The sequence below is a fragment of the Salvia splendens genome, chromosome 4 (assembly GCF_004379255.2).
Source record: "Salvia splendens isolate huo1 chromosome 4, SspV2, whole genome shotgun sequence".
In the NCBI taxonomy this organism is placed as follows: Eukaryota; Viridiplantae; Streptophyta; class Magnoliopsida; order Lamiales; family Lamiaceae; genus Salvia; species Salvia splendens.
In genome coordinates this window covers 12,265,110-12,290,998 of record NC_056035.1, presented here as the reverse complement: position 1 = coordinate 12,290,998, position 25,889 = coordinate 12,265,110, and the positions used below count along the sequence as shown (strand labels likewise).

Here is a 25,889-nt window from a genome sequence, read left to right as displayed (position 1 = left end):
ATTGTAGATAATTTGTTCTCTGTACTTATTACAATTATATATTTGAATGAATTCAGGGTAAAAAAAAACAAAATCCTTGAAGATATCAAAACGCTTACTCATTCCCGTGGTGAGTGGTCATCAACCAGTAATACATTACTCGTTCATCTGGTGTAAGCTTTCGTGACACAGACACTGCTCTCTCAAGAAATGGTGATCGCAGTGCATTAGAACATCTCATGTCTGTCTTGGTGCGAATGTTCATATTAAATGTTTGTTGCCTGTCATTTGGCTAACAGTAGAAGGTTTTAATCAGGGGTATATGATTTAGATACAATATGATTGGTTGGATTAGGAGGTATGCGTCATACCACATACGTCTACATTGCTAATTACAACAAAGCTTACTTTTTTGTTTGACTTGATTACCAAAGCTTCGCCCACTTTTGGTTCTGATTTATTAGTGAAAGGTGTGACAAAATCTGCATCATCCTCATCACATTCCATGTATGCTTCTACTGCAGATTTTACTATGGCCTCCACATCGAGTTCCTCACCCTACATAAAGTTAACAAATCCGTATATATTACGTAATATTAAATATCAACAAACATCATAATAATTTTGACAAGTCACATACATTAGTTTCATCATTTATCCTAAGCTGATTATCCAATCTTGGTGTCGTTTTCGTTGCTGATGCCTCCGTACAAAATTCGTCTGCAGCGTCATCACCACCGCCATCCATGTAGTCAGCCATTGCTGATTTTACAATCTCTTCAACATTGATAGTCACTTCCTGTTTATGTAGCAGTGTGTATTAGGCAGTGTAATAATATGCGGATGATGAATTTATGCCTGATATATTGTTAATAATGGGTCCATACAAGAATATGTAGCCATCTAGTTTGTACCTGTTCTTTACCCTTCTGCTTCGATGCAACGCTACTACCGTTAAACGATGTTCCAATCATGTTGTTGCGTTCCTGTGTATCACTCTGGGCGGAATAAATTTCAATACATAAATAGGAACTCAACAAGCTTTGCAGTTCACATAGTGTTCTAAATTCATTTTAAATTTGGATATTTACCTTTGATGAACACAAAAGTGCTTCTTCAGATCCAACACTTATAATTGTTTTTTCTGTATTCGAGCTCTGAATCATTCCCACAGATGTGAAGCTACTAATCTCCACGACAGACTACATTATATAATAATATTACTGGATGTGTATGTATGTCAATGATGTACAGAATCATTTGGTTAATATTATACGTACGGGTCAGCTTAGAAACAATTTTGTAGCATTAACCAATAAAGCCAAATGTTAGTACAATAGGATTACCTTGTTCACTCCATTATGTGGTGTAACATCACAATTTTGAATTACATTTACGTTTGTAATATCAACTTGTTTCACACCGCGTCTTCTTGCGATTCCACCCTGCAATTCATTATGGTCATAATAAGCTTTGAACACGTATTACAATATAATTAATTAAATGGATACGTCAGGGTATGAAAATGCAATAATCGAAGTTATAATAACATATGGATGTGGCCATAGTAAGTAGTAAAGTCGTCTGAGGCTTAATATAAATATTTAATTGATCACTGCTGGGTCGTAATAGTGATACAATATAAACATTTAAATGGACACGCCAGGGTTTGAAAATACAATAATCGAAGTCATAATAAATTGTGGATGTGGCCATAATAAGGAATTAAGTTGTTTAAGGCTTACAATATAAATATTTAATTGATCACCGCTGGGTCATAATAGTGAAACAACCGGAGTCATAATAACATATTCGGCCAGAACAAGCATTTACTTAGTAATGCATTTTTTGTATACACAATTTAACAACTAAATACATATCCACTACACGCTAGTTAAATGTATAATAAAATATAGTTAAAATTTTGGTCATTGTAAGCGTCTAATACGCCAGATGAGTAGTACAAATAATAGTTACATGAACACCTTAGGTAAGAATATGCAGTAATTTAGTTCATAATAATATATAGTCGAGTTTGGTCATGGTAAATTTTTATCAGCTCTTAAGATTAAAATATAGCTCGCGTATAAAAAAGGCATATTATTCGTCTTACTCGTATACCGTAAATACTTAAATGATCAGTTTTGTGTCATGTTATGCGCCATACCAAGTCATAATAACATGGTGTCAATCTTGGTCGTGGTTCGATTTTAATGTCATAATAATAAATAATAATAATAATAATATTACAATGAACATTTTAATGTCAAAATATACGCTAACATATGTCATAATAACGTATAAACACGATAGGTAACATTTAGCATGAAACTATTAATACGCTTATAATACACATGCTTCAATCTTGGTCATGGTACGATTTATATATGTCATATGAGTAAGTAATAATAATAATAATATTAAAATGGACACTTTGACTTCAAAATATGCGCTAATATATGTCATAATAACATATAACCATGTTAGTTCATAATAAGAATGAAACTATTAGTACGCTTATAATATACATGCTTCACTAAATAGATACATAACAATTTTTGGGATGTGGTTGTCGGAGTTGCTCAAGTCTATTGTGATCTAGCTCATAATGTAGAATAATAAACTAAATCAAACTCGAGCCTGGGTCATATTTATCACATAATTGGCTCATAGATAAAAAAAAGGTTATAGAATGTGACAATTAAGATGGTCCTGGGGTTCACAGTGTCAATTGTAGCAGTACAAATCACGCAGGTCTTGTGCACTAAACTGTCCAAAATTATAGTACAGACCAAAATCGTTCACCATCCTAAATAAGTTTCGGGTTTGAGTTAGCTTTTAACTTACATTCTTTTGTTGAAATGAAGGATGGATGTCGAAGGGTGGCCCTTCATCAGCGAGCTTTGTAAGCCTGGTTGTGACTTTGATCATGTTCTTCACAGCTTCTACAAGTTCGTGTGAATTGAATTTCTCCTTCGCCAACGCTGCCTCCAGAGATGTCACGGTTTCTTTCTCATCCACCGTCGTCTCAGTAATGACCCCAATCATATTGCATGCAGTTGAACCTGCAATCTTCATGGATTCAAAATTCTGGATCATGCATGTCAGATCAGTCATACTTAACATCAAATTTTGAAGGCCCCTCGCAGCATCTTCACTAGCTGTTGCAAAACCCTCGATTGCAACTTCCAATTTATCCTTTTCTGTTGTCTCTGTCTCTTTGAATACAATTATGGTCGAAGGACGAGGCAGCTTGTCAGGGTCACCTCTTTCTACTAAGCTTCCCCTCCCGAAATTATGTGACGATTGAAGCTCCATCTTCTCTCTTAGCCTTAGCTTCTCGCTTGTCCACCCAAAAACTGTTGGGAAAACGCGCGAAACCAACATTTTTTGGTGGAAAACCCGATCCACATAAAAGGCCTGATTTAGATGTTCAACAGATTAATAGTAAATGACAATGATGAAAGATGTGTAATATAATATGTAATTTTCGTACGTGTAATATAGAATTATATTAACATAATGCTTCCGTAAAGGTTTATGCATCGCTTACCACCAAGAATGATATGGGTCCTGTAAACGGTGTATTTTTGGAGGACCTCCAGCTCTTTACTGCAACAGATAGTGTCTCCAGCACATATGCACACCAGTTGTACTCCTTCACCACCGAAATATCTCTGAACAAATGGTCAATATGTGTCCTACACTTACCATCACCACAAGGATTGATGAGTACTGTGTCAACTATTAGGAGGAAAACCTTCCGAAACCACTCGCCCCCAGTTTTATACTTTAATGCCTCCTTCATCAGATCATCTGGTAGAATTCGCTCGACATGCTTCCCAACCCGTCGACCCACCTCATCAACGAATGGCTTCTTCTTTTGTCTGTTTATGCGGTTGATCAAAGTTCCACCGATAGGCAGCCCTAAAGTAACGTACACATCTTCTGGGTATATTGACAGAAGTTGGTTTTCCAACTGTAGTGTCCAATCTACGTCGTTGAATCTTTTCACCAGGTCATAAGCCAATTTCCCCGGGACCTCAGTTATTCCAAAATGTTGTAGCGCACCAAAACCCATATCAACCACTTCATTCAACTGTACTTCGTTAAGCGATTGAAACAACTCGATTATTTTCCTAGGGCTGGTTTTCAGCTTCAAAGCTCCATGTATGACATTTTCCTCATCTGTCTCTCCCTTCTCTACCCCCTCCCCTACTTTCTCCTTCTCTTTGTTCAACTTAACTTTGGCAACCTTCTTTGATGCAGCGACCTTTCTAGATTTTTTAGCAGGCTGTATTCCAGCTTGTTGGTCTGCTTCTGGTTCGTGTATTCCAGAAACAGATCCTTTCATGCGCTTCGACCCTGTAAAAATAAAACCAAATCTCATTATATTATGCATAAGTGGTAATATTAGTTGGTGTAGAGTATTGGCATACCTTTGGTCTTATCAGGCGTATTCTTAACTGCATCATTGTCTGGGACATGGCATGTATCTGCATTCACATTACCAGTCGTTTCCAGATTCATTCTTTTTAAGCTTTCCTGTGCACGGGCTCTTTTCCTAATAATCAGTTCATTGGCTTTGTTCAAGGACAATCCAGTCCTTCCTACAGCTAGACATTGTGATACATTTTCAAAAACATGATCAAGTTAGTTCTATTGTATTCCCCAATCATAACAAACATAGACAACGAAGTTTGAATATGAAATTGAGACATAAGCATCATAACAATTAAAATATTATATAACACAAATCACTTCAAATACTGCAAGACATCTTAAGTTTAGTATTGTTCTCACCTTTTCCAGATTGAGATACGGGTTCAGCCGTGTCTCCAGCATGTTTAACCAATACTGCAACGTTTTTGGGTGTAGTCCTAGCATCTGAAACTGTAATCATGATTAGTGCTAATTGTACATAAATATTCTGCCAACACTACATACAATGACATTCTTATAAACACATAGTATCCATCTCTGAAATCGCCAAATCAGAGTCAGTTACCAGGATTTGTTGGTTTTGCAACAGCCGCTTGCCCTTTTGTCGATAGAGGTGTTGTTTTGTGTTGCAATACAACCCCTGATACATAATCACAATAGCTGTGAACATTAAATTTTAAAATTCACATAACAAAAAACTAGGTACCCAAGCAATAATTTTTCTGTTCTGTATCTCTTTCTTTTGAATTTTTAAGAGTGAAGCGGCACAAAAATAAAACAATTTAAGCATAATAATATAGATTTATGTCATGCATACACTCACAGACCAATATGTTGTTGGGTTTGTTGCAGAATGGGGTTTTGGTTATGACAAATAACACAATTACATACGCTGCTTCCAAAATTGATATGTTATTAACGCATTAAATATACAAGAAGGGGAAAACAATTTACCTGTTTGAGATTTGGGGATCTGTGGTGGCTTATTTTTAGTGTTCCTCCGTTCATATACTAGTTGAACAAAAAATACTTTTAGTGTTGATGTATTTGAAAGCGGTATAGGCTATGGGATACTACAAACATCTAACCTTTTCCGTCGGTCGTTGCAGATCCAGAAGCTCGAGTATTCACCATTTTCGTGGCTGATTGTCTGATTTTCCCTGCGTTGCTTGGTGGTTCGGGAAAGATTGTATGTGCTGGAGCGTGTATTGTGGCTGGCTGATGTCGGTGAACTATCAGACGCCTCTTCGACTGACCCAAGAGTGGTGGGAGCTAGTAAATGCTGTGCCGCTTCAGAAATTCTAGAAGTAATGGTTGATTTTGGTGATTAGGGTTTTTTGTGGCGTTAGATATATTTTGGGGGGAGAGACGCAATGAATAGGCGGGAACCGAACAATCCGCGTAATGGCGTGTGGAGTGGTGATTCCATTAAATCCGCGAAGATAAACGGATCGTCTGGGTTTTATTTCCCATTTTTACCCTTTTATGCCTCCATTATACCTTATTATGACATACATTTATAATGTTCAAGAGCAAATCATGGCCGCCCATAGTCAGATCTAACGCTTCAGATTTAGTCTGTATTTTTGAACTTAAGGGTGTATTTTGGTAGATTAAGACCCTATATATATATATATATATATATATATATATATATATATATATATATAAAATTTGAACTTTTAAAAATATTTTACATTAAAAATCAATTTATAAATATTTATTAATTTAAAATAAATTACATACTAATCATGTTGCAACAATTTTAAAAAATTAAACTTTTAACTTAAGTATTTACATATTTAAGATTTGTTTTACTAAATACTCCGTATTATATAATTAATTCGAATCAAACTCGAAATCATATTAAGATTTAGCATAAAGTTTGTATGTCATTCCTTTCTTATTGCTAAATAATAATATACTCCCTTTGTCCGCGAATAGTAGTCCCGTTTTTCCATTTTAGTCCGTCCGCGAATAGGAGTCCCGGTTCACTTTTACCATAAATGGTAATAGGGTCTCACCTTGCACTAACTCATTCCACTCACATTTCATTTAAAATTAATATATACAAGTGGCCCCCTATTCCACTAACTTTTTTTCACCCACTTTTCTTAACATTTCTTAAAACCCGTGCCGCCCATAAATGGGACTCCTAATAGCGGACGGAGGGAGTAACAAATAATAAAATTAATCTTTAACTAAATTCAATTAAATCAAAGCAAATATATAAGTGTACTTTCAGTTATAAAATTTAGTTATAGAATACGTGTTTAGTATGAGTGTACTAATAGTGTTATTACTTTATGAAAATAGTTTGTTGAAAAACGAACTCTAAGTACCACACTTTCATACTTTAAGTTACTGGAAATATCACTTTTTATATACTAGTACTATTTTCTTATACAACTTCCGTCCTTCACTAATTGTTCACTTTTACTATTTTCGTTCGTTCCCCATTAATTGTTTATTTTTGTCATTTTCATATGTCCCCCATTAATTGTCCACTTTCACTTTTACCATAAACAAAAAATAGGCCTCATATTCCACTAACTCATTTCATTCATATTTTATTAGTATAAAACTAATATAAACTCATATTCTACTAATTTTTTCAACCCATTTTCCTTTACATTTCTTAACACCCATGTTGGAATCAAAGCGGACAATTATTGAGGTACGGAGTGAGTTAAACTAAAATTGCATAGTTATTTCAGTTTGTGAGATTTAATCATTTAACTCAGCTGAAGCTGATGAACCATGCGTGACTATGAATCATGCAAACAAGCTTTATTTGAAAATAAAACTATTTTTTCTAATGAATTCATTGAGTAGTATGCCGTCAGTTTTGTATATATTTCTAGTAAAATTTCCAATTTTAAAAGTCAATTCACTTATATAGATAAAAGGGTATTTCTGAAATTATATTAATGACAAAAAGACCCCTCTGGCTTATTCTTACTAGTTTTAAAAAGGAAAATAAAACGCAGACTGTTTAAATAAACATGCTACTATGAATTTATCTAATAGCTTGCACTTATCACTACTTTACTATGGTAGTCAATATAATTACTTTACTATGTTAATTAATGCCTTTATAACTTAATCTACCAAACTTAGACGAAAAAAGAAACTAAGAGATATGATATGGTTGCTCAAGTCAAGCGAGTAGTGGAGAAATATTGATGTTTAATAGTATTATCTAATGATACCACTAACACCATTATCCATTGAATAAACTCGGATTAAGATTCACACATTTACATGTGTGATTTGACTGTTAACTTTTACTCCCACTCACCCCCAAATCATTTTACCAACTTTTTATTCCATTCAAATGAATTGTGCCATGTATGATTGATTGATTGCATTTAGAAAGATACTAGTATTATACTAGTAGTTATTTTTAGCTGTTATGAATATGAGAATAATGTCTATATTGAAATCATAAGACTAAAATTAAATATCTTTAAATAGTGTGTACAAGTATTCACAAAGAACTCCACTAATATAAAAGTAGAACATGAATAGCAAATCATTCTTGAAAGTATGCCCCCTCAAAAAATGTTTTTTCCTCCTTGAGACTAAGCTAGAGAATTCGTTCTTGAGCCCAATTCTACAATTTCCAATCTCAATGCATGCATTTTCCAACGGAAAGATATCTTTTATTACAACAATTTAAATGAATAATTAGGAAAAAAGCAAGAATTTAACGTACTTTGAAGGCCAACAAATTACTTTTTGCATGCCATAAAGCATATAAAGGCAAATCTGCTTTTAGGGATCCGTTCAAGAAATTATTGATTTAACATATTTGCCTTTTATGATTATAACTATACACATACCAAATCCTCAACCCACCTCGAGTATACTATTAAGATGACATTATTAGGTCAAGTGAAAAATAGAAAATCAAATGGGAAGGGAGCTAGTTCAGTTATCTCACATTATTTAGGTTCAATACTTAGAATTTATAAAAAAAACATTTAATACTATTTTAAAAGGTTGTGTGGAAGAATAACTTATCATGCGACGTGAAGATTAATTTAGGATCCACACTCATATATCAGTGGCATTACAAATATGTCATTTAATTATAATTCTGTTACAAATCTTCATACATCTCATGGTAATTTATCTCATGGAGTATAAAAGATTCTCCATTTTTATACTATTATTTTAAATAAAAAGAAAAACCAAATTCTTATTGTGAATTAGGTTAGTCTTGGTCCTACCTCATCATGCCCTACCCCACACATGACACAAGACACAACAATCTTTCGATTTGAATTAGTGGAGTGGTGATTCGAGCTACACCCTCTTTTCTATTTACTTATTTATTTTCCATCATTTTTTTAATGTAAAACGGATGAAGCATTTTTATTTTTTTTCTTTCATAGAAATTTGAAATTTTGTACTGGATTTGTTATAGTTGATGCGTGTTTATTAAACTTGAAAAATGTTTTGGACTTAAAACTTGTGCTCTGTATACTCTAAATACATGTTCCAAACATTCAAGAATAATTAAGATTACCCAAAATGAAGTTCACAATTGTGATTGTGATCAGTATTATAGCTTCTAGAGATTCGTTTGATATTAGACATGTTTGAAGATATAGTAATTGTATAGTAGTAATAGACTAGTACATCATTTAGTTAGGATTGCCATGAATCATTCAAAACCCTAATTTGTGAGTCAAGAAGAGAGTGTGTGTGTGACAACACAGAGAGAGAGTGTTTTTTTCTTGTTTCACTTTACTAGTCATTCTGTGTGTCGCCCCACAATATTTCTGGGCAAAGAAAAGGACTTGATGATGCAAAATTCTTACATTTTAGGACAAATCAGACATGCAACTGTGTTTCTACAACACCACCTAAACATTTTGTCACACTTATTCAATCAAATCTGTACAAACTGACTATGACGTATTCCACTAAATTATGTTATAACTGCCTACACAATATCATCACCCACCAATCCAAATTTGAATTTTAGCAACATTCAAATAACACCAAATCTTCAACTTCAAAAGACACTAACAAGTTTATTTTTCTGTTGAAACTAACATAGGTGATGGAAAAAGAGTAGTAATTGTTTTCTATGTCACCTTCCTTTCTTGGATGATTGTACATCCATTTGTCCTTTTCCACCAACCTCGGATATATCCGTTGCACAAAATGCAAACAACGTGAATGGAACCGCAAACACGGAAACTTAATTGATGCTTGCAAATGATGAGAAAAACAGAAAGGAAATAAGCGAACAAGTAAGTTAGAATGATCAATCAACATTTCCATAAGAATCAGCAAGTAGAAAATGAAAAATACCAGTAAACATCTTGTTATTTGATGGAGTATGTAAAATTTGATTTCAATCTGGAGAATAGGTGAAAAGCATAATCTAACCACAGCACAATATGTATAATGTATAATGTATAATGTATTAGTCTAGTAAGCTATGTCAACATCTGAACTAAAATCTTTTTGACAGAGTAAGTAAACTAAAATTACAAGAACAAGGTTCAGTTAGTGATTATGTAAGGCTCAGTTATTTACTGAATTAGAAAATAGTACTCCATCAAGTTGTTGCAGTTTTTTTTCACTTTGTATATTATTTGAGCTTTATGTATATAGTAAATTCACTATCTTATAGTATCCCTTCCCTAGTGCAAGACAATGCAATAACTCCACAATTCCTCAAACAAGGCATGCCAATCTCCTAAGATCAACAACCACAAAATCACCTAAACTGGTGTATGGTAAATTTATGAATCATGGTGAAGTAGTTTCTGAAAATTGAAGAATTTCAACTATATATTTAGAGAAGCTTGTTAACATTGACATCGCTGGTAAGTTTCGTTCTTAGTATTGAGTTACAACCAAATAAATGTCTGAGATGTGTGAAGAGTAATGCACATATAAATTGTACAACTACAAGGGTACTGCAGTTGTTGTCCAGTATTCGAGATAGCATCATGTTAAGTCACAACAAACAATTCATAGAGGACAGAACAACCATCAGTAATAGCAGGCATATATGAAGAATAAGCATATCAAACTTAAAATATAGTTGTACTAAGAATTTATCTAGCGTTACTTAAAACATTTGACTTTTTTTTACTATTGCCTAATCCTAAAATAACCATGAAATGACATGAATAAGAACAATGAAACTTCCACTTGACCCTCTAAAATCCACCTACACCAACACAATAGCACATTAAAAGCCCATCTTAGGTTCCCAGTTTCTTCTTTATCTAGTCCCTTTCCATACAAAATGACTCGCGCATACGGAAAAAAATCATGTAGCAGTCTGGAAGATAAGTATTGGGAGGGATTATGTGAACTTCAATGCAAATGATGCCTTCAGGTCCATTAGCCATCATAGTGAAGAAATTGAAGCAGTGACTTAATACATTCAGATTTTGCAGGAGAAAGGGTAACAGAATGTGTATCATGCAACTATTCACATGGTCCAAATTGATGTCAGGCAGGTAGAAGCATAGAAGTTGAGATATATAATTGGAATGCAAATTGTTAAGCAAGTGAAAATATGCAACTTAGCTTGCACAGAAAGTGGCCGAGTTCAGAATAACTTTTCTGATCGGAGATTATTTCATTCAAAAGAGAGTGAAGATGTGTTACTAATTCCCTTGTTAATGAATCATAAGTCATTAAATAATTTAATACTACAATTTATAATGTGTAATTAACATACATTAATTACTAATTTCAGCCTTAATTTCATAACAAAATTTGTTTAGATATAAAGCTCGGTACAATGCCAATTGCAAAACAACTAGTATCATAATAATATTAATATACAATGTAAATAATTGATAGTATTACTTTAAATAGGTACTATAGCTGAGTGCAACCAAACAGAAAAAAAAACATAAGAAAAGATGATGTTTCCTTAGATGTCAGCCTAACCAAACAGACCTGAAAGAATACAAGTCTTCAATGTCAACACACAAAAAAGACACCATCTCAAATGAAAGAAGAAAAAATTGCTTTTTCAGCAGTCGCAAATATGAAATGACCATAATTATGTCAAAGTCCAGTGTAATGTACTGTAATAAAAAACACAAAGAGGAACAAAAAATGCAAGTTTCGCAACCTACATGAGTGCAATCTTGTAATAATAATATAAAACACAGGTAATTCAAATCCCTAAAACATGCCAAATTTACTCCTCGCTCCTCATCTTACAAATGACATTCTCATAGTGACCTTGCTCCTAAATTCCAAAGTGCCGTGCTCGTGAAAGGCATCTCTTGTGGGGAAAACTGAGGCACGAGCGTCTAAGAATCAGGAGCCCTGCGAGCATAGCCCAACACCATCACAAAATCCCTAGCTGATGAGCCGATTGTGGCTTTCACTCTGTCTATACTAGCTGTTTTAAGCCACAGATCAACCAGATTGTTCAGCGTTAGCGTGGGGATGATGGTCTGCCCCATGCACTTGATGTCAACCTGGAGTTTGACAATATCACACAAACTGATCACAGCTGTAAACTCTTTTTTTTTTTTGCAATCTAAATGCTTGTTTGCGTTTGCGAGCATACTGAAGCTTCTCAAACTAGAATGCTAAGTCAAAGATATATAGTTCCATGCACATAGTTATACAAAAACGGGAAACTAGGCTCCAGCAGAAGTGAGTGTGAAATGACTATAGAAATGAGGTTACCTCAACATCATTTGTAAGATCTAACTTCCTCTTGAGGTACTTTTGAATGAATGAAACTGGTATGCTTCCGTCCCTGTGAAAAATAAGCTTCAGTTATTTGAGACACAACACAGAATAGAAATAATACGGTGAATTATGTACTACTCCTATTATGCAAGTATAACACCAGTGATCCGTTATAAATTATAAAATCTTCTGGCAGAGGGTAATTACTCAGAAGAAACAGCAATAAAATGAAAATGAAGACTGAAAATATTTGTAAGTTAAAGCACTACAAATTCTGCAGGCTGCTATCAACAATCAAACGTATCTTAATTCACTAGAGAAAATTAAGTCCAGAGCCCCCCAAATTATTTCAACTGTAATTTTCTACAGACTATGATAATAATTCAAGAAGGACCAATAACTATCAAATGTGATGCACCAGTCACACAATCAGCAGGTTTTTCATTGCACCAAGCATAAAATGACCACTGACATAGAGGATGAATGGGGAAAGAGGGTGCCCAGAAAAGCATTAGGATAAAGGCCAAGCATAGAGGGTGCACAAAAACACATGAGGAAATTACATGATTTGATGATTTGGTTTCAACATGGATATTGATAAAATAATGCAATCAGCAGATATTTCATGAGAGGTAAAGGCAACTTGATTAACAACCATCCTACTATAAACCACAGGAAAATAAACAATGAATTTTATCTCAGCTCAAAGTTCAACCTTCACTCTCTGCAAATAGCTAATTTATCATAAGTTGAAGTATTTATTTTGTACTATGATGTTATTGTTTACATTAAAAAACTGTCAGTTCCCTCTCACAATAAAAAAGACCATGGTATTGATGTGACTAAAAAATACGTATGATACGTTAATTTAGCAAATTCGGATATAAGCTACTACAACCCAACAGTTTTAATTAAAACGAACATCAACACACGCATTGTGTGCATTTACACATTCATAGAAATATCACTCATACCATCAAGTTATCACATTACCATGCCCCGTTAGATTGGGATTTTCACGCATTTAGAGAGAGATAATTAATTGTAGAAATCAACTTAATCAGAGAAAAATTGCCGGACAAAGAAACTATCTACGAGGATCCAAGCAAAATAAATGTGCGCAAAATCTTAACATACTTGATGCAGCTTCATAAGAAATCATTAACGAAAACCTATAGTTCTGTTAAGCAAATTCTTTCACATGTAGGCTTCCAAAAGCAGATTAAAACGGTTAAAAGCTGATGATATTTGTTAAGATTGTTTCAGATAGACTACATAATGTGTCATAACAGATTCATGAGATAAAGGGTCAAATATGCAGTAACACAAGTAATATACATGCATGATTTCACTAGTTTCCACACTTGTCATCCAAGATAACTACAACAAGGTTGACAGACACTTATCACCAACCATATGGATGTACATTTACAATGGCTTCAACTTTGTAAAAGAAAGAAATATCATAATTAATTGATCAGAACAGTTAATGAAAAGCTAATTAATAAGCACTTTATTATCAAACTGACACAGGAATATGATAGTGCAAATTTCAAAAAGAAAAATAAGTTTAATATTCAAGCACTGATTTCTTATTTTCCACAAATGATATGTCTTGATTTTCTCCTCCCTCTATATATGATGTCATAAGACAAAAAATGAATATCTTATTGGTTATGCCAAAGCAGAACACTACATTTAATAGCCAAAACAGCAAACCATTGTAAGAGCTTACTTTATTCTTAAGTAACTTGCCGAAATCTGAGGCAAGGGAAATGCATCTCCATCCCTGAAAGTTATTTTATAAACCAGATGCATCAGTAAATAAGTCTTATCATTCAGAATTTCCAGTCCTCATGAAGCTGGAGATGAGCTACTTACACTTCATTGGAGGCAACTAAAGAAAACCAAATGGGACAGTTTCTTCTGTCAAATTTAGCACCCGCAGCATCAAGCACAACCTGAGGCGGAACCCTGAAGTTCCCAAAATTTTGGGCTTTCTGCCGGACTCTGCGTAGCTTCCTGGGCCTCTCAATTTCCGGAGGGTTATGGTCGCTAGAATTTTTCTCTTCTTTCAATTTGGGTTTCTTCCTCTGTTCCTTATTTTTGGTTTTTTTGAGAAGAACCTCCTCCTCATAAGGATTCTGCTCTTCGGATTTGACATGAGAATATTGTGTGTTGGACTTAGAGGATTTACTTCGATTTGCTGCTTCAACCAAGCAAGTTAAAGGCTTCCACAGATCAAATTTTCCTTCCCATTGCTCAGAGCAATTCTCTCTTTCTTTATCAGGACTATGATTAGATGGCTCACCAGCAGAGGAGTTCTGCAGCAATAGCAGTAAGCATGCAGATTGGTACATGGAATGACAAAAGAGCTGATGTCGGATGTTCAAAATCTTCTAAACTACACATACCTGTCTATTATTGGGAGTAGATTTGTTCAGCATCTCTTGTGAGCTAGAGCTTTCAGCTTGGTCCTCAACAGAATTCACAACAGGCTTTTCTATGGTAAAACTGGATCCCCTTGATGCTTTTCTAGTAATAGATTTTGATCTTCTCCCAGTCATGCCGACCTGTGCTGATACTCGTGGGGTACTGACGACCAATGATGAAAGAGATCTTTCCTTCCGCTTAGCAGGCAATGCAACAGGCGTCACTACCTCAGGGGACTTAACTTTAATCCTCTTATGTGGAAAAATTTTTGCCCGCACGTCTTGCAAATTATGATCCGGCCTGATCAGGAACGATACCAAGTTTTTAGTGAAATAATGAAAAGACCCTTCTAATTTGCATCCAAATCCAGAAATGTCCATGAATTACTAGCTAGGAACACATAACAACAATAGAAAAGAGTAAAACATAAGAGTTAACTTTGACAGAACTTTCAGAGTATAGCCAAGAATAAATTGCCACCCTGACTATCTAACTTAGAAACTTAACCATAAAACTCCATTTAACTTGACTGGTATACATGCTTTTCTATGTGCAACAAAGGGGAATAGAGACTGCATAAAATCTTGTTTTTGACAGGTTGTGTGCTTTTGCAAAGGTTGTATCCTTGTTTGTAGCAAAGCAAACAGATGTCACAATATCAAGTAAATCAAATCAATACAGTTGAACTGACCTCAACTTCTCCAATGGTACGCATCCCAAGTCGATATTACATATTGGACAGCATTCCATTTCCTCATCTGAAAGCTTCTTGTATATGCATTTCCTGCAAACTATATAGCATCATAGAAAGGAGAATATCAGGTAATGCAACAAATATTTAAACAAAGATGTACAAACACGCAGAGCAAATTACCGGATATTTAGGGACAAGAAAAGCAATGCATCATCAATTTCACCAATTATGCATAGATGGCATCAAAACAATGAGTACTCTTTGAATAAAACGTAGCAAATTTACATTTCCTGACTAATCATATGATTGGCCACATGTTGTGGAACAAGCAAAAAACTTAAAACGGTTACTGTCGAATTCAAATTAGTCGTTCAAAGATGTTATTGATTAGCTTTATAGTGATAAACAACAGTAAACCGCACAGGCACGCATGGCTAATTGGTACATCCATGTTTAGGGCATTTGGTGAGAAATTTTTTACACTTGTCATTAGCTTTTGAATCTTAATTAGCGTGTGGTTAAGCATATCTCCCATTTAAATCCGAGATTCTTAAATCACAATAACTTTCGTGAATAAAACATGAGAATAAAGGACATTAATCCAATATAATTTCATTCAATTCACCAGCATTCACATTGCACATATCACCACTAAACACAACAATTTGTTACGCGAGGAGCAACAAATTCAGTAAACAAAAGACAAATTCCCAGATAAAGAAGCTCGTAAAACGAAAAATCAAAAGCAAACCACAAACGCATCTAAATACCCAGATCAATCAAACGCAATCCACGCGACGAAAACCCAGATTCCAACCGAAAAACCCAGGTCAAAAAGGGCAGGCTTGGAACTCAAATTCGAAATCAAAATCAAAATCCCAATAACCATCCACGATCTACGAGTAAATCAGAAATCGAACATAATCGGATTTAAAAAAGAGAGAGAGAGAGAGAGATGAGAAGCAGCGGCAGCTCACAGGTGTGGAGGCATTCGATAATCGTGGTGGCGTCGCGGAAGAGCTTATGGCAGAGAGGGCATGTCATGCATGGCGCCAGCGCCTCTCTCCTGACCTGAACCACCTGATGTGACATCGTGTTATCCAATTCACTCAATTCGACGGAACAACACCACCGCGCTCGAACCCACGTTATCTTATGCGGTGCATGCTATGCCCCCAACCGGATTTACGTCCGTTTTCTTTCTCTCTCTCTACTGCGCCTGCATTAAACCCATGACCAAAACCACAAAACTATCAGCAGAAAAGCATGAGGTTCAGAAAACAAGAGACATGGAGTGTGTGAGTGAGATTTGATGTGAATTGTTGGTTAGCAGTGATAGAAACCTGCAAATCGAGGATTTATTCGGGTAGGGGTGATTTGGGGGAAACGGGAACGTGGGCTCACGGTGTGCCGCTTCGTGGATGATCTCTGGGCCTATGCGAGTGCGTGTTGTGCTTTGTGTGTGCGCGGGGGAGAAGTCGAAATCGAGAGAGAGAGAGAGAGAGAGAGGATAGAGTGAGAGGGTTTGTGTTTTGTTGTTACAATCAGCATGAACCGAAATATAAAGCCCTTTTTAAATGTTGTGTATTTACTATTCTAAGACTTGAAAACTCACCCAATTTGAATCATTCACAAATCATCTCACTTTTTTTTAAATTTGGGCGAAACAATGTTCATGTGTCAGATTAGGCTTTGCCAAGCAAATTACTAAATGGAGTAGGATTAAATTTTGGTTGATTTCACTCAAAAATAAAACTATAAACTACTCCAGTAAGGTTGAAAATTATTATAATCATCTCATCTTTTTTAATTTAGACAAAACTGAGGCTAGTGCATCAACCAAAACTATCTATGTAAACGATGATTTTGGTAAGATACTGATGCAAAAAAAACAATGTACTATGTTACTAAAATAAGTTTTTTTCTAATTGTTTTCTTTTTTATTTTATTTGTCTTTACTCTTCTTTTTTTTAATTCATCTTCTATGCCTTTTTATCTCTCACCTCATTTTCCTTTCTTCCATGTCAATGATATTGATTGATAGTGAACAAACTGTTTGAGGTAATAAAAAGAAAAGTTTAAAATACCTACTTTGATGAAACAACGTCATTTTGAGTATACTAGAAGACGTTTTATGTGAGGATGAGACAATTGAGAAAAATTGAAACTTTCGTGATTTTGTATTATATTTCAAAAATCTTATGGGACATATATACTTGAATTTGTCAATACTCATGATTTAAAAATGGTCATTAGTTAGTATACGTGTATACGCTATATCATTTAATCGATATACATTTATGTCATATCATTAAAATTTGTACACATAGGCCAACGGGAAACTTTTGAATGAGATAGCTGCCACATTTTCAAATTATTTCATTTTTAAAAAGTATAGGGCCGACCAGAATTATACTAAACTCCGTGATTAATTTGTTTGACAATTTTCCTATTGTATTTGTAAATAAGGAAATAATTGATTTTGCTAAAAAAATATTTATTGTCGTAAATTTTATTCAGAGCATTAATTTATACTCCTGGTAGAAACGGTACCATGCATTATTGTATTCCACCCCATTTCTGAATCCTGGATATATTACTTTCCATGAGTGTGTACGACGCATGAAAATTTTTCAACGGAAGTGATTGCGTCCCTAATTTTGCATTTATAGAAAATACTATATTTATTGTAGTGTCATGGTTAAAAAAATTGATTCATGGAATATTGAATACGTGAGAGCGAGAATGTTGTATCGGTAGGGATCAGACCACCATGATACTAGTTACTAGGACCTCTTTTGTTTTACACCGCTTACTGAGTTGGCTAGACTCAGAAAGAACAAGCCACAATATAAAAGATTGTTACACAATTTATCTAACTAGTAACAAATTACAATCGAGAAACCCTAACTAGAACTGGATCCTCGTCAGGCTCCAGACCCCTAGATTAGGTCGATTTCACCACCTGCACACTAAGTAGAAGAGTTCGTATAACAAGAAAATAATCCCTAAGGATCTAAGCAATTGCTAAACGAAACAGAACAAAATCAGAGAATCCGGTCACAAATGGCTCAGGTCACAGCAATGACTGCACTAGGCTTCAGACCTCCCAAATCCTCACAGCAAGTCACAAAGACGAGCACCGCTGAACGGACCACCCAATCTGAGATCAGTGAAACCCAAGATCTCACCGATTCTCGTACACCACGGCCTTCTCAACACATAGATCCACAAACACCCTTCGAACACAACCTTGCTCACAAGAAACTCCCACACAACACTTTCAAGCACACAGAGGATCAGTCACCGGAGAAGACCGAAACCCTAGTTTTGAGAAGGGAACCGAAGAAGTGACCTAACTCACAAACTACATCGATACATCTCTTTAGAACTGAGAATCGTCGGTGGAAACGAGAGCTTGAAGGAAATTGTCTGCTAAAACCGCCGAAAAACTAGAGAGAAGTTAGAGAGAGGGTGGAGGAACTTTCGAGAGTGAGAGAGAGAGAAAAAAATATCTGAATGACTAAGAGAGGAGAGTGACTGTCTCCTAAACAAGCACAAAAAAATAAATCGGACGACCCATATGCAAGATCCGTGTGGAGGTGCCAGGTGTCGGCCATCCGGCGCATCAGGTAAGTGAGACGCCTGAACTTGGGCCACCAGGGATTAGGCCCCAATAATAAATCCTATTGGGCCCTCATAATATTGGCCCATGCTAATATTAATAACAACCCACAACTAGAAGTGGTCCAATTTCAACATTCTTTAACACAAGTCAGGCACATATCTCACATCTTTCAAATTTAGCACATAGCCATTACTGAATTTCAAACACACAGAACCAATGCTAAGAATTTGACACAAAAATTTTCAACATGTTTGAAATCAGAAAACAAGTCTTTGAAATGAGAGATATGAAAGGTGCATCCTGAATCAACACAACACTTAACCTTACTAGCACAGATAGTGGACTTAAACAAAGAAGCCACAGAGAGTCCACCAAGAACAGATATGCAGGGATTTTTCATGCAAGAAAACACATTGATTCAAGTTACAGCAGACACACACACAGAGACAACAGTCTCAAAGTGATCTTAGACACACAGATCAAGTCCAAATTGAGTTCCCCCCTATCTGTCACGTGTACCCCGGCAAGAGGATTTCTTAGTTCGCAAACACCCAATGACTGGGGGTGCAGGGGGTCACTCAAGGCGGTTAAGGCACATGGTGGATAGGTAATTAACTCAAGACACAGAGCTAAAGCTATGAGATACACACTTTGAGAAAAAACCGACAAAGATAGCAGAGAGCAACGGAAGCATGAGAAGCTGTAACAGAAACAAAGATCATGCAAGAAAACAAGAGCACATAAGCTTAATACCGCGACCAGCGACAACTACCAGAAAAAACTGCCCACGCCTAAAACTAAAAAACTGTAAAAGTTGTAGGGTTTCAAGCCAAAATACCAAAGCAGGGTCCTAGATCAAGAATACTCGACTTACCTCCGAGCCTATACCGGAGGCTGAGCTTTACTCTGACGAGCTCACCTCCTTAATTTTTTGACCTAGCGTGCCACAGTGATCCCCTGATACCACTGTAGGGATCAGACCACCATGACACTAGTTACTAGGACCTCTTTTGTTTTACACCGCTTATAGAGTTAGCTAAACTCAGAAAGAACAAGTCACAATACAAAAGATTGTTACACAATTTATCTAACTAGTAACAGATTACAATCGAGAAACCCTAACTAGAACTGGATGAATGTTGAAATTGGACCACTTCTAGTTGTGGGTTGTTATTAATATTAGCATGGACCAATATTATGAGGAGCCCAACTGGATTTATTATTGGGGCCCAATCCCTAGTGGCCCAAGTTCAGGCGTCTCACTTACCTGATGCGCCGGATAGCCGACACCTGGCACCTCCACATGGATCCTGCATCTGGGTCATCCGATTTATTTGTTTGTGCTTGTTTAGGAGACGGTCATTCTCCTCTCTCAGTCATTCAGATATTTTCTCTCTCTCTCTCTCTCTTGAAAGTTCCTCCACCTTCTCTCTAACTTCTCTCTAGTTTTCCGGCAGTTTTAGCCAGCGATTTCCTTCAAGCTCTCGTTTCCACCGACGATTCTCAGTTCTAAAAAGATGTATCATTGTAGTTTGTGAGTTAGGTCACTTCTTCGGTTCCCTTCTCAAAACTAGCGTTTCGGTCTTCTCCGGTGACCGATCCTCCGTGTGCTTGAAAGTGTTGTGTGGGAGTTTCTTGTGAGCAAGGCTGTGTTCGAAGGGTGTTTGTGGATCCGTGTGTTGAGAAGGCCGTGGTGTACGGGAATCAGTGAAATCTAGGGTTTCACTGATCTCAACTGAAATTTAAATTTTTAATAGAGATAAGACAATAAATTCGTTCTTGATAGTTGAAACAATAAATAAATGTATATACTAGCTGGCTGGAACCATAACGTAATGATGAGCACAGAGTTTGGATATGATAATTGATAGATTGATAATTATTGTTTTATTTAGAAAGTGTTTGCAAGAAATAGTTACAAACTCATTCATTGTTTGAAATTTGAATGAACTAAACAACTTTTAAAAAGTACTACTACTCCATTTGATTTATTAAGTGAGTATACCTCAAAACAATGGCATTTAAGGTTGGTGTGAAATAATAAAGTTGCAGTTGCACCAACTCTGCTTTATAAATGAGGTGAAAGATCCAAACCACAAAACTGAAGGACTAACTCATTCCATCGCCATTAACAACGATTGACCAAATTAAAGGATCTAAATTTTTGGTGGTGCATTTCAGACCTTAATTAATACTATTAGCATATAAAAAAATACTCCACATATTGATAGGGTAAATGTAATAAAAAGTTTTACTAATCAAGATTCAAGAACCAACAAGACCCTTATGTCGAGCATAAGAGATCATCCACAGAAAAAGGAATCCACAAACAAGTAGAGTAACCATCACAACCTGCATCACACACATTTACAAGTTAATTTTCTTTAGTTAGTACTATGAAAAATATTTAAATTTTTATGATTACCCATTTGAATAGGAAGCCATGGTTTTCCCTCCATGGATATCGAATATTCATTCCAAAAATAGCTGCTGCTAAAGAATACACAGCCAAACACACTGTGCCTGAACTCAGAAACAGCTCCAGCTGCACAAAGAAAACAAGTTTATGGTTTCGATCATATGCGCCCCCGCCTCAATGCACGTGTATTGGTGAAATGAAATATACGAGATAAAAAAAATACTAGTAAACCTGAATTAGCTGATTCCGATGATTATCCAACTGCATCAAACACGATCAAATTGTCAAGAGCATAATATGAACGGCTTGGATAGAAAATTCGGAGAAATTCCTATTTCATTGCCAAAACGGGATCATATAGTGCAAAATGTCACAGCAGTAGTTTTGAAACAATCATATTCATATCATTACCTGAATATTAATGTAATCTTCTGTATCATCAATATACTCTCTCAACTACATAAGAAACAAAAATTCAAAAATAAAAATCAGGGTAACAAGATGTGAAAATCTTGGAAAAGCTACAAGAATTGACAAACCGTAGTCAGCTTGTTCATAGTGCTTTCAATTTGCATAAAATAAGCCTGCAAAATTACAACAGTATAAAACATTTAATTCATCCAAGTGTTCAAAACGTTAAGATTAAATAATGTTGAGAAAACCTCAAGTAGCATCTCAAGTTCATCAACATTATTCTCTTCTTGAGTAGTGGTTACTGCACTTCCCTTGCTACTGCTGCTTCTGCTTCTGCTTGTATAAAATCTTGATTCTGTTTTCAGAGATTCAGTGGAGACGGAAGCTGACATAGCCATCTTCCTTGAGAGATAGAGATCAGCCATGTCATCGTCGTCATCCAGTAGTTGCTCTAGTTCATCCCTCACCTACAAAACAAACACCCAAATGAAGAACAACGCGAAAGAGCTAGGGGGGAGTTCCCATCTCAAGAGCCTAAAACTGGGCTTACTTTTTGAACCCGGCTTGTCAATCTTGTCATAGAACTCTTGATCTTGCGCACACGGTCCAAGTTTGTGCTGTTTGTCTGCAAAATCAGCAACACGACTATAGTGTGCATATGGATTTCTCAGACTACATGTTGAAGAATCAGAGTTTATGAAGGAAAATGAAGAAACACAAAATCGAGTCAATGTATCTTGCCTTAGCCGTGAGCTCATCCAATGCAGGATAAGCAGAAATCTCGAGTTCTCTAGTTTGTGCATCGAGGGAGCTGCACACGCCTTCCAATGCTACTTCTAGTGCTCGGAATTCAAACGGGAAATCTAGCATAGTTTCAGCAACAAAGCAAGTAAAAGCAGAGCACCGAGATTATAAAAGAAATGTAGGAATTGTTTTGAGATGAAACCTGTTACTAGTTCATTAGAGTCTACTTCACCACTGCGTGCTTCAAGCAGCTCCTCTTCTTCTCCTTCACCGCGACCAATGCCAAGAGGCAGCCGCCTCTGCAGCTCCTCAACAATTGGGGCCACATTCTCATCAAGAGGATCCCTCAACAACACCTACAGAGAAAGAGAGAGAGCGAGAGAGAGCGAGAGCAAACACATTCACCTTCTATTTGGAAGATTCACTAATATTCATACCAAGATTTGCACAAAGATCCAATTACACACACACATTTTGCATTCAACTTGGAAGTTTCATATTCAACTTCATTGAGATATGAACACAAATCCAATAACACGGCAAACACATTCACATTCTAGTTGGAAGATTGATATAGATAGTGATATAAAGATTTGCATAAAAACCAGTAAAACATAGAGAGGGAAGCCAAATAAGAATTGTATAAACTGACCTCATCTGTGGTTATAATCGCCTTGATATGCTGCAAAACAATAAAATTAAGGAGAGGAGAGTAAATACTAAATAGGGAGAGAAATAAAAAGAGAAAAAGGACCTCCAAATTGAGGACAATGGCGGTATCTCTGACAAGAATAGCAGAAGGGTAAGAGAGGAGAGGATCAAGAATTCGAAGGTCTCTGGCATTAATGGGGAGGCGTCTCATGATATCAAACTTATCCCAATCGACAATCATCCCCTCACCGCAGCTGTCCACCACCATCCAATTCCTCGGAACCGCAGCTTTCTTCTTGAACGACATCTCAATTGCCGCACCCAATTCATCACTACTCTGCTCCATCATCAACAAAGCTATCTTTTTTGTTTTCTTTTGCAGCCAAAAACAAACTCACTACTTGAGTGGTGGAAAAGCTCAATCAATTCTTGATAGTATAGTAGTAATATTATTTGTGTGTGGGGTTTGATGAAATTAACTGATTGTGAGAGTGGAGGGGCCATCTTGATCTATCTAGTGTGTGCGTTTGCTTGCTGCAGTTTGCATGGCTGTCTACTCACCATGCCAATTGTTTCTTGCTTTGGATTTTTGTCATTATAGTAATTGTTTTTGTTACTTTCTACAGTTATGGTCCACTTTCTTTATCCAACATACTTTTTTATCTTCTTGATCTAATTTTTCAGACAAAACTAGTAGTATTAATTCCTAAGAGAAACAAAACAACATATGATTAGTGATGCTTACATACACATTTCTATTCTTATTTCTACTTGTAATGAAATTTAAAATGTTCTAAAATTCGAAAATAAATCAAAAACAGAATACTTGGACCACTCACGTGCAGATCTATCAATATATTTCGGTCCAATGAAAACCTAAGCGAAGCTAATGACATATCTATGTTAGATATGGAATTAATTTTGAAATATAAATAAAAATAAAAGTACTTTTTATTGAAAACAAAAAAATATATAGCAATTGGGGGCGATGAGGTAGGCCACGATTATACTAGAAAGCAGGCGGTGCAATTGTCCATTCGGTGCCGTGTCTCTTTCTCAATGTCGTGCAATTATTGTGAATCACATTTCTCATACCTAAAACTGCCCCCAAATTAGTTTTATTGCACCTAAGATATTTGTAAATAAGCTACAAACGGATGCAAGTGAAATAACTGAGTCCACACATAACAAGCTGATGGCATATGAGCTTACTATCAAATATCAATGGCACACATAATCAACTTTCTATGCCAATTAGGGTTATGAAAAATAAACGTTCATCTTTATTAGAAGAAATACAAAACATTGTATAACAAACATAACTGATCATGTCAATAAATGGCATCCATTGTATTAGGACTTAGGATGAGGACAGTTTGAGAAACAAAACAATTAAAGAAAGGATATGAACCAGCCTCATGCTATTCTTCTCCATGCTGTGGGCTGCGGAGGTAGTTGAATTTCTTATAAAATAAGGCTTCCAAATTTTGGGCTAAAATGAGATTCCTAAGTTTGGGCTTATGATTCATTAGAATTATATAAATATTTTTGTGGACTTCACTTTTTTTAGGAAAAATTGATTATTAAAAGCCATGTGTAATCCAAGAAATATGTTTATATTTATCTTTATCATAAAATATGAGTAATTTTTATAAATATGTAGTACATGTTTTAAAAAAAATCTTTTATCCCGTCAGAGGATATGAAATGACTGCAGTTTGAATTTGAGTAGGGAAACCCATAAACACCTTTCCATATTAAGAAATAATGAAATTGAAGAAATAAATTAATATTGCTCGAAATAAAAATGTCAAAGATATTTTGTAGCCATAGTGAATTGGTGATGTCTCGTGTGTAACGCGCACATTATTCCGTTGCCCAAACTCATTTTGATTTGGCTCGGAATCGATTTTGATTGTTAAATGAAATTTTTTTAGTGTTGCTCAAGTCATAATTTATTAACTGTGATCCTTTGTTCTTTTAATCAGGAACTTTAAGTATGTATTCTGTATATTAGGGGTAACAACTCTGTATATTAGGGGTAACAACTCACGTAGATTGAATTCCTTACTAAGTTAACCTGATAATGACTCAATCTTATACGACCTATCTCGAACCAACATGCATGTTAAAGGAAACTTTCATTCCAAACTTGAACTCGACCCGATATATTATGTACTCCCTCCGTTTCATAGTAGTAGAGTCATTTTTTCATTTTGATACGTTCCATAGTAGTGAAGTCATTTCCATTTTTAGTAAAAGTCAACAAAATTCTTTTCAGTCTCACCAACTTCTCTCTCTCTTATTTTTTCTCTCTACTTTTCCTCTCTCATACTTTATTATCTTTCTATTTAATATATTACACAACTTTTTCTTAATCTCCGTGCCAGAAGAAATGTCTTTAATACTATGGAACAGAGAGAGTAATATGGATTGATATGATATGATACGATAATAACGTAATAACAACTCAAACCTGATTTAAATGATTAACACATGATACTATCAATAAAAATATAAAAGTACACAATTAGACCTGACTAAAAGTAAAATATACAGTACTATATTTTAAAAAGAATAAATTCTTATCCAAACCCAACTCAAAATTATCAAGTTCCAAATGAGTCAGAAGACTTAGATTCAAATTCTTTAATATTTTGCATATTCGTGTCCGATTTTGATCCCAACGTTATATACATATCCAAACCCCGGCTTTGATAGGGACTGACGACTTCATCACATCCAAGTAAAAATGTTTGTGTTCATGAGAAAGAACATTTAGTATCATT

General features: G+C 35.4%; 2 protein-coding genes across 4 annotated transcripts; both read right to left on the bottom strand.

Moving 5' to 3' along the window:
* Positions 1-11,412: 11,412 nt before the first annotated feature.
* On the bottom strand, positions 11,413-16,771 carry LOC121798618 (E3 ubiquitin protein ligase DRIP2-like). Its single transcript, XM_042197699.1, has 8 exons — positions 16,588-16,771; positions 16,222-16,463; positions 15,242-15,341; positions 14,532-14,850; positions 13,999-14,441; positions 13,853-13,906; positions 12,112-12,184; positions 11,413-11,897 (listed from the first exon to the last, which is right to left on the bottom strand). Exons 2-8 carry the CDS (start codon positions 16,334-16,336, stop codon positions 11,727-11,729), a joined length of 1,275 nt encoding a protein of 424 aa, XP_042053633.1. The 5' UTR covers positions 16,337-16,463; positions 16,588-16,771; the 3' UTR covers positions 11,413-11,726.
* Positions 16,772-21,047: 4,276 nt separating this feature from the next.
* Positions 21,048-23,655, bottom strand: LOC121798617 (magnesium transporter MRS2-I-like). 3 transcript variants are annotated; one of them, XM_042197697.1, is made up of 11 exons: positions 23,204-23,655; positions 23,102-23,131; positions 22,652-22,805; positions 22,447-22,568; positions 22,256-22,330; positions 21,954-22,172; positions 21,831-21,875; positions 21,703-21,747; positions 21,523-21,552; positions 21,298-21,417; positions 21,048-21,224 (listed from the first exon to the last, which is right to left on the bottom strand). In XM_042197697.1, the coding sequence occupies exons 1-11, from the start codon at positions 23,447-23,449 to the stop codon at positions 21,138-21,140; spliced, it is 1,173 nt and encodes a 390-aa protein (XP_042053631.1). In that variant the 5' UTR covers positions 23,450-23,655; the 3' UTR covers positions 21,048-21,137. The 3 variants fall into 3 exon arrangements, with proteins under 3 accessions (XP_042053631.1, XP_042053630.1, XP_042053632.1); XM_042197696.1 differs by having other exon boundaries at positions 23,102-23,655; XM_042197698.1 differs by lacking the exon at positions 21,048-21,224 and having other exon boundaries at positions 21,299-21,417; positions 21,523-21,622; positions 23,102-23,655.
* Positions 23,656-25,889: the final 2,234 nt, after the last annotated feature.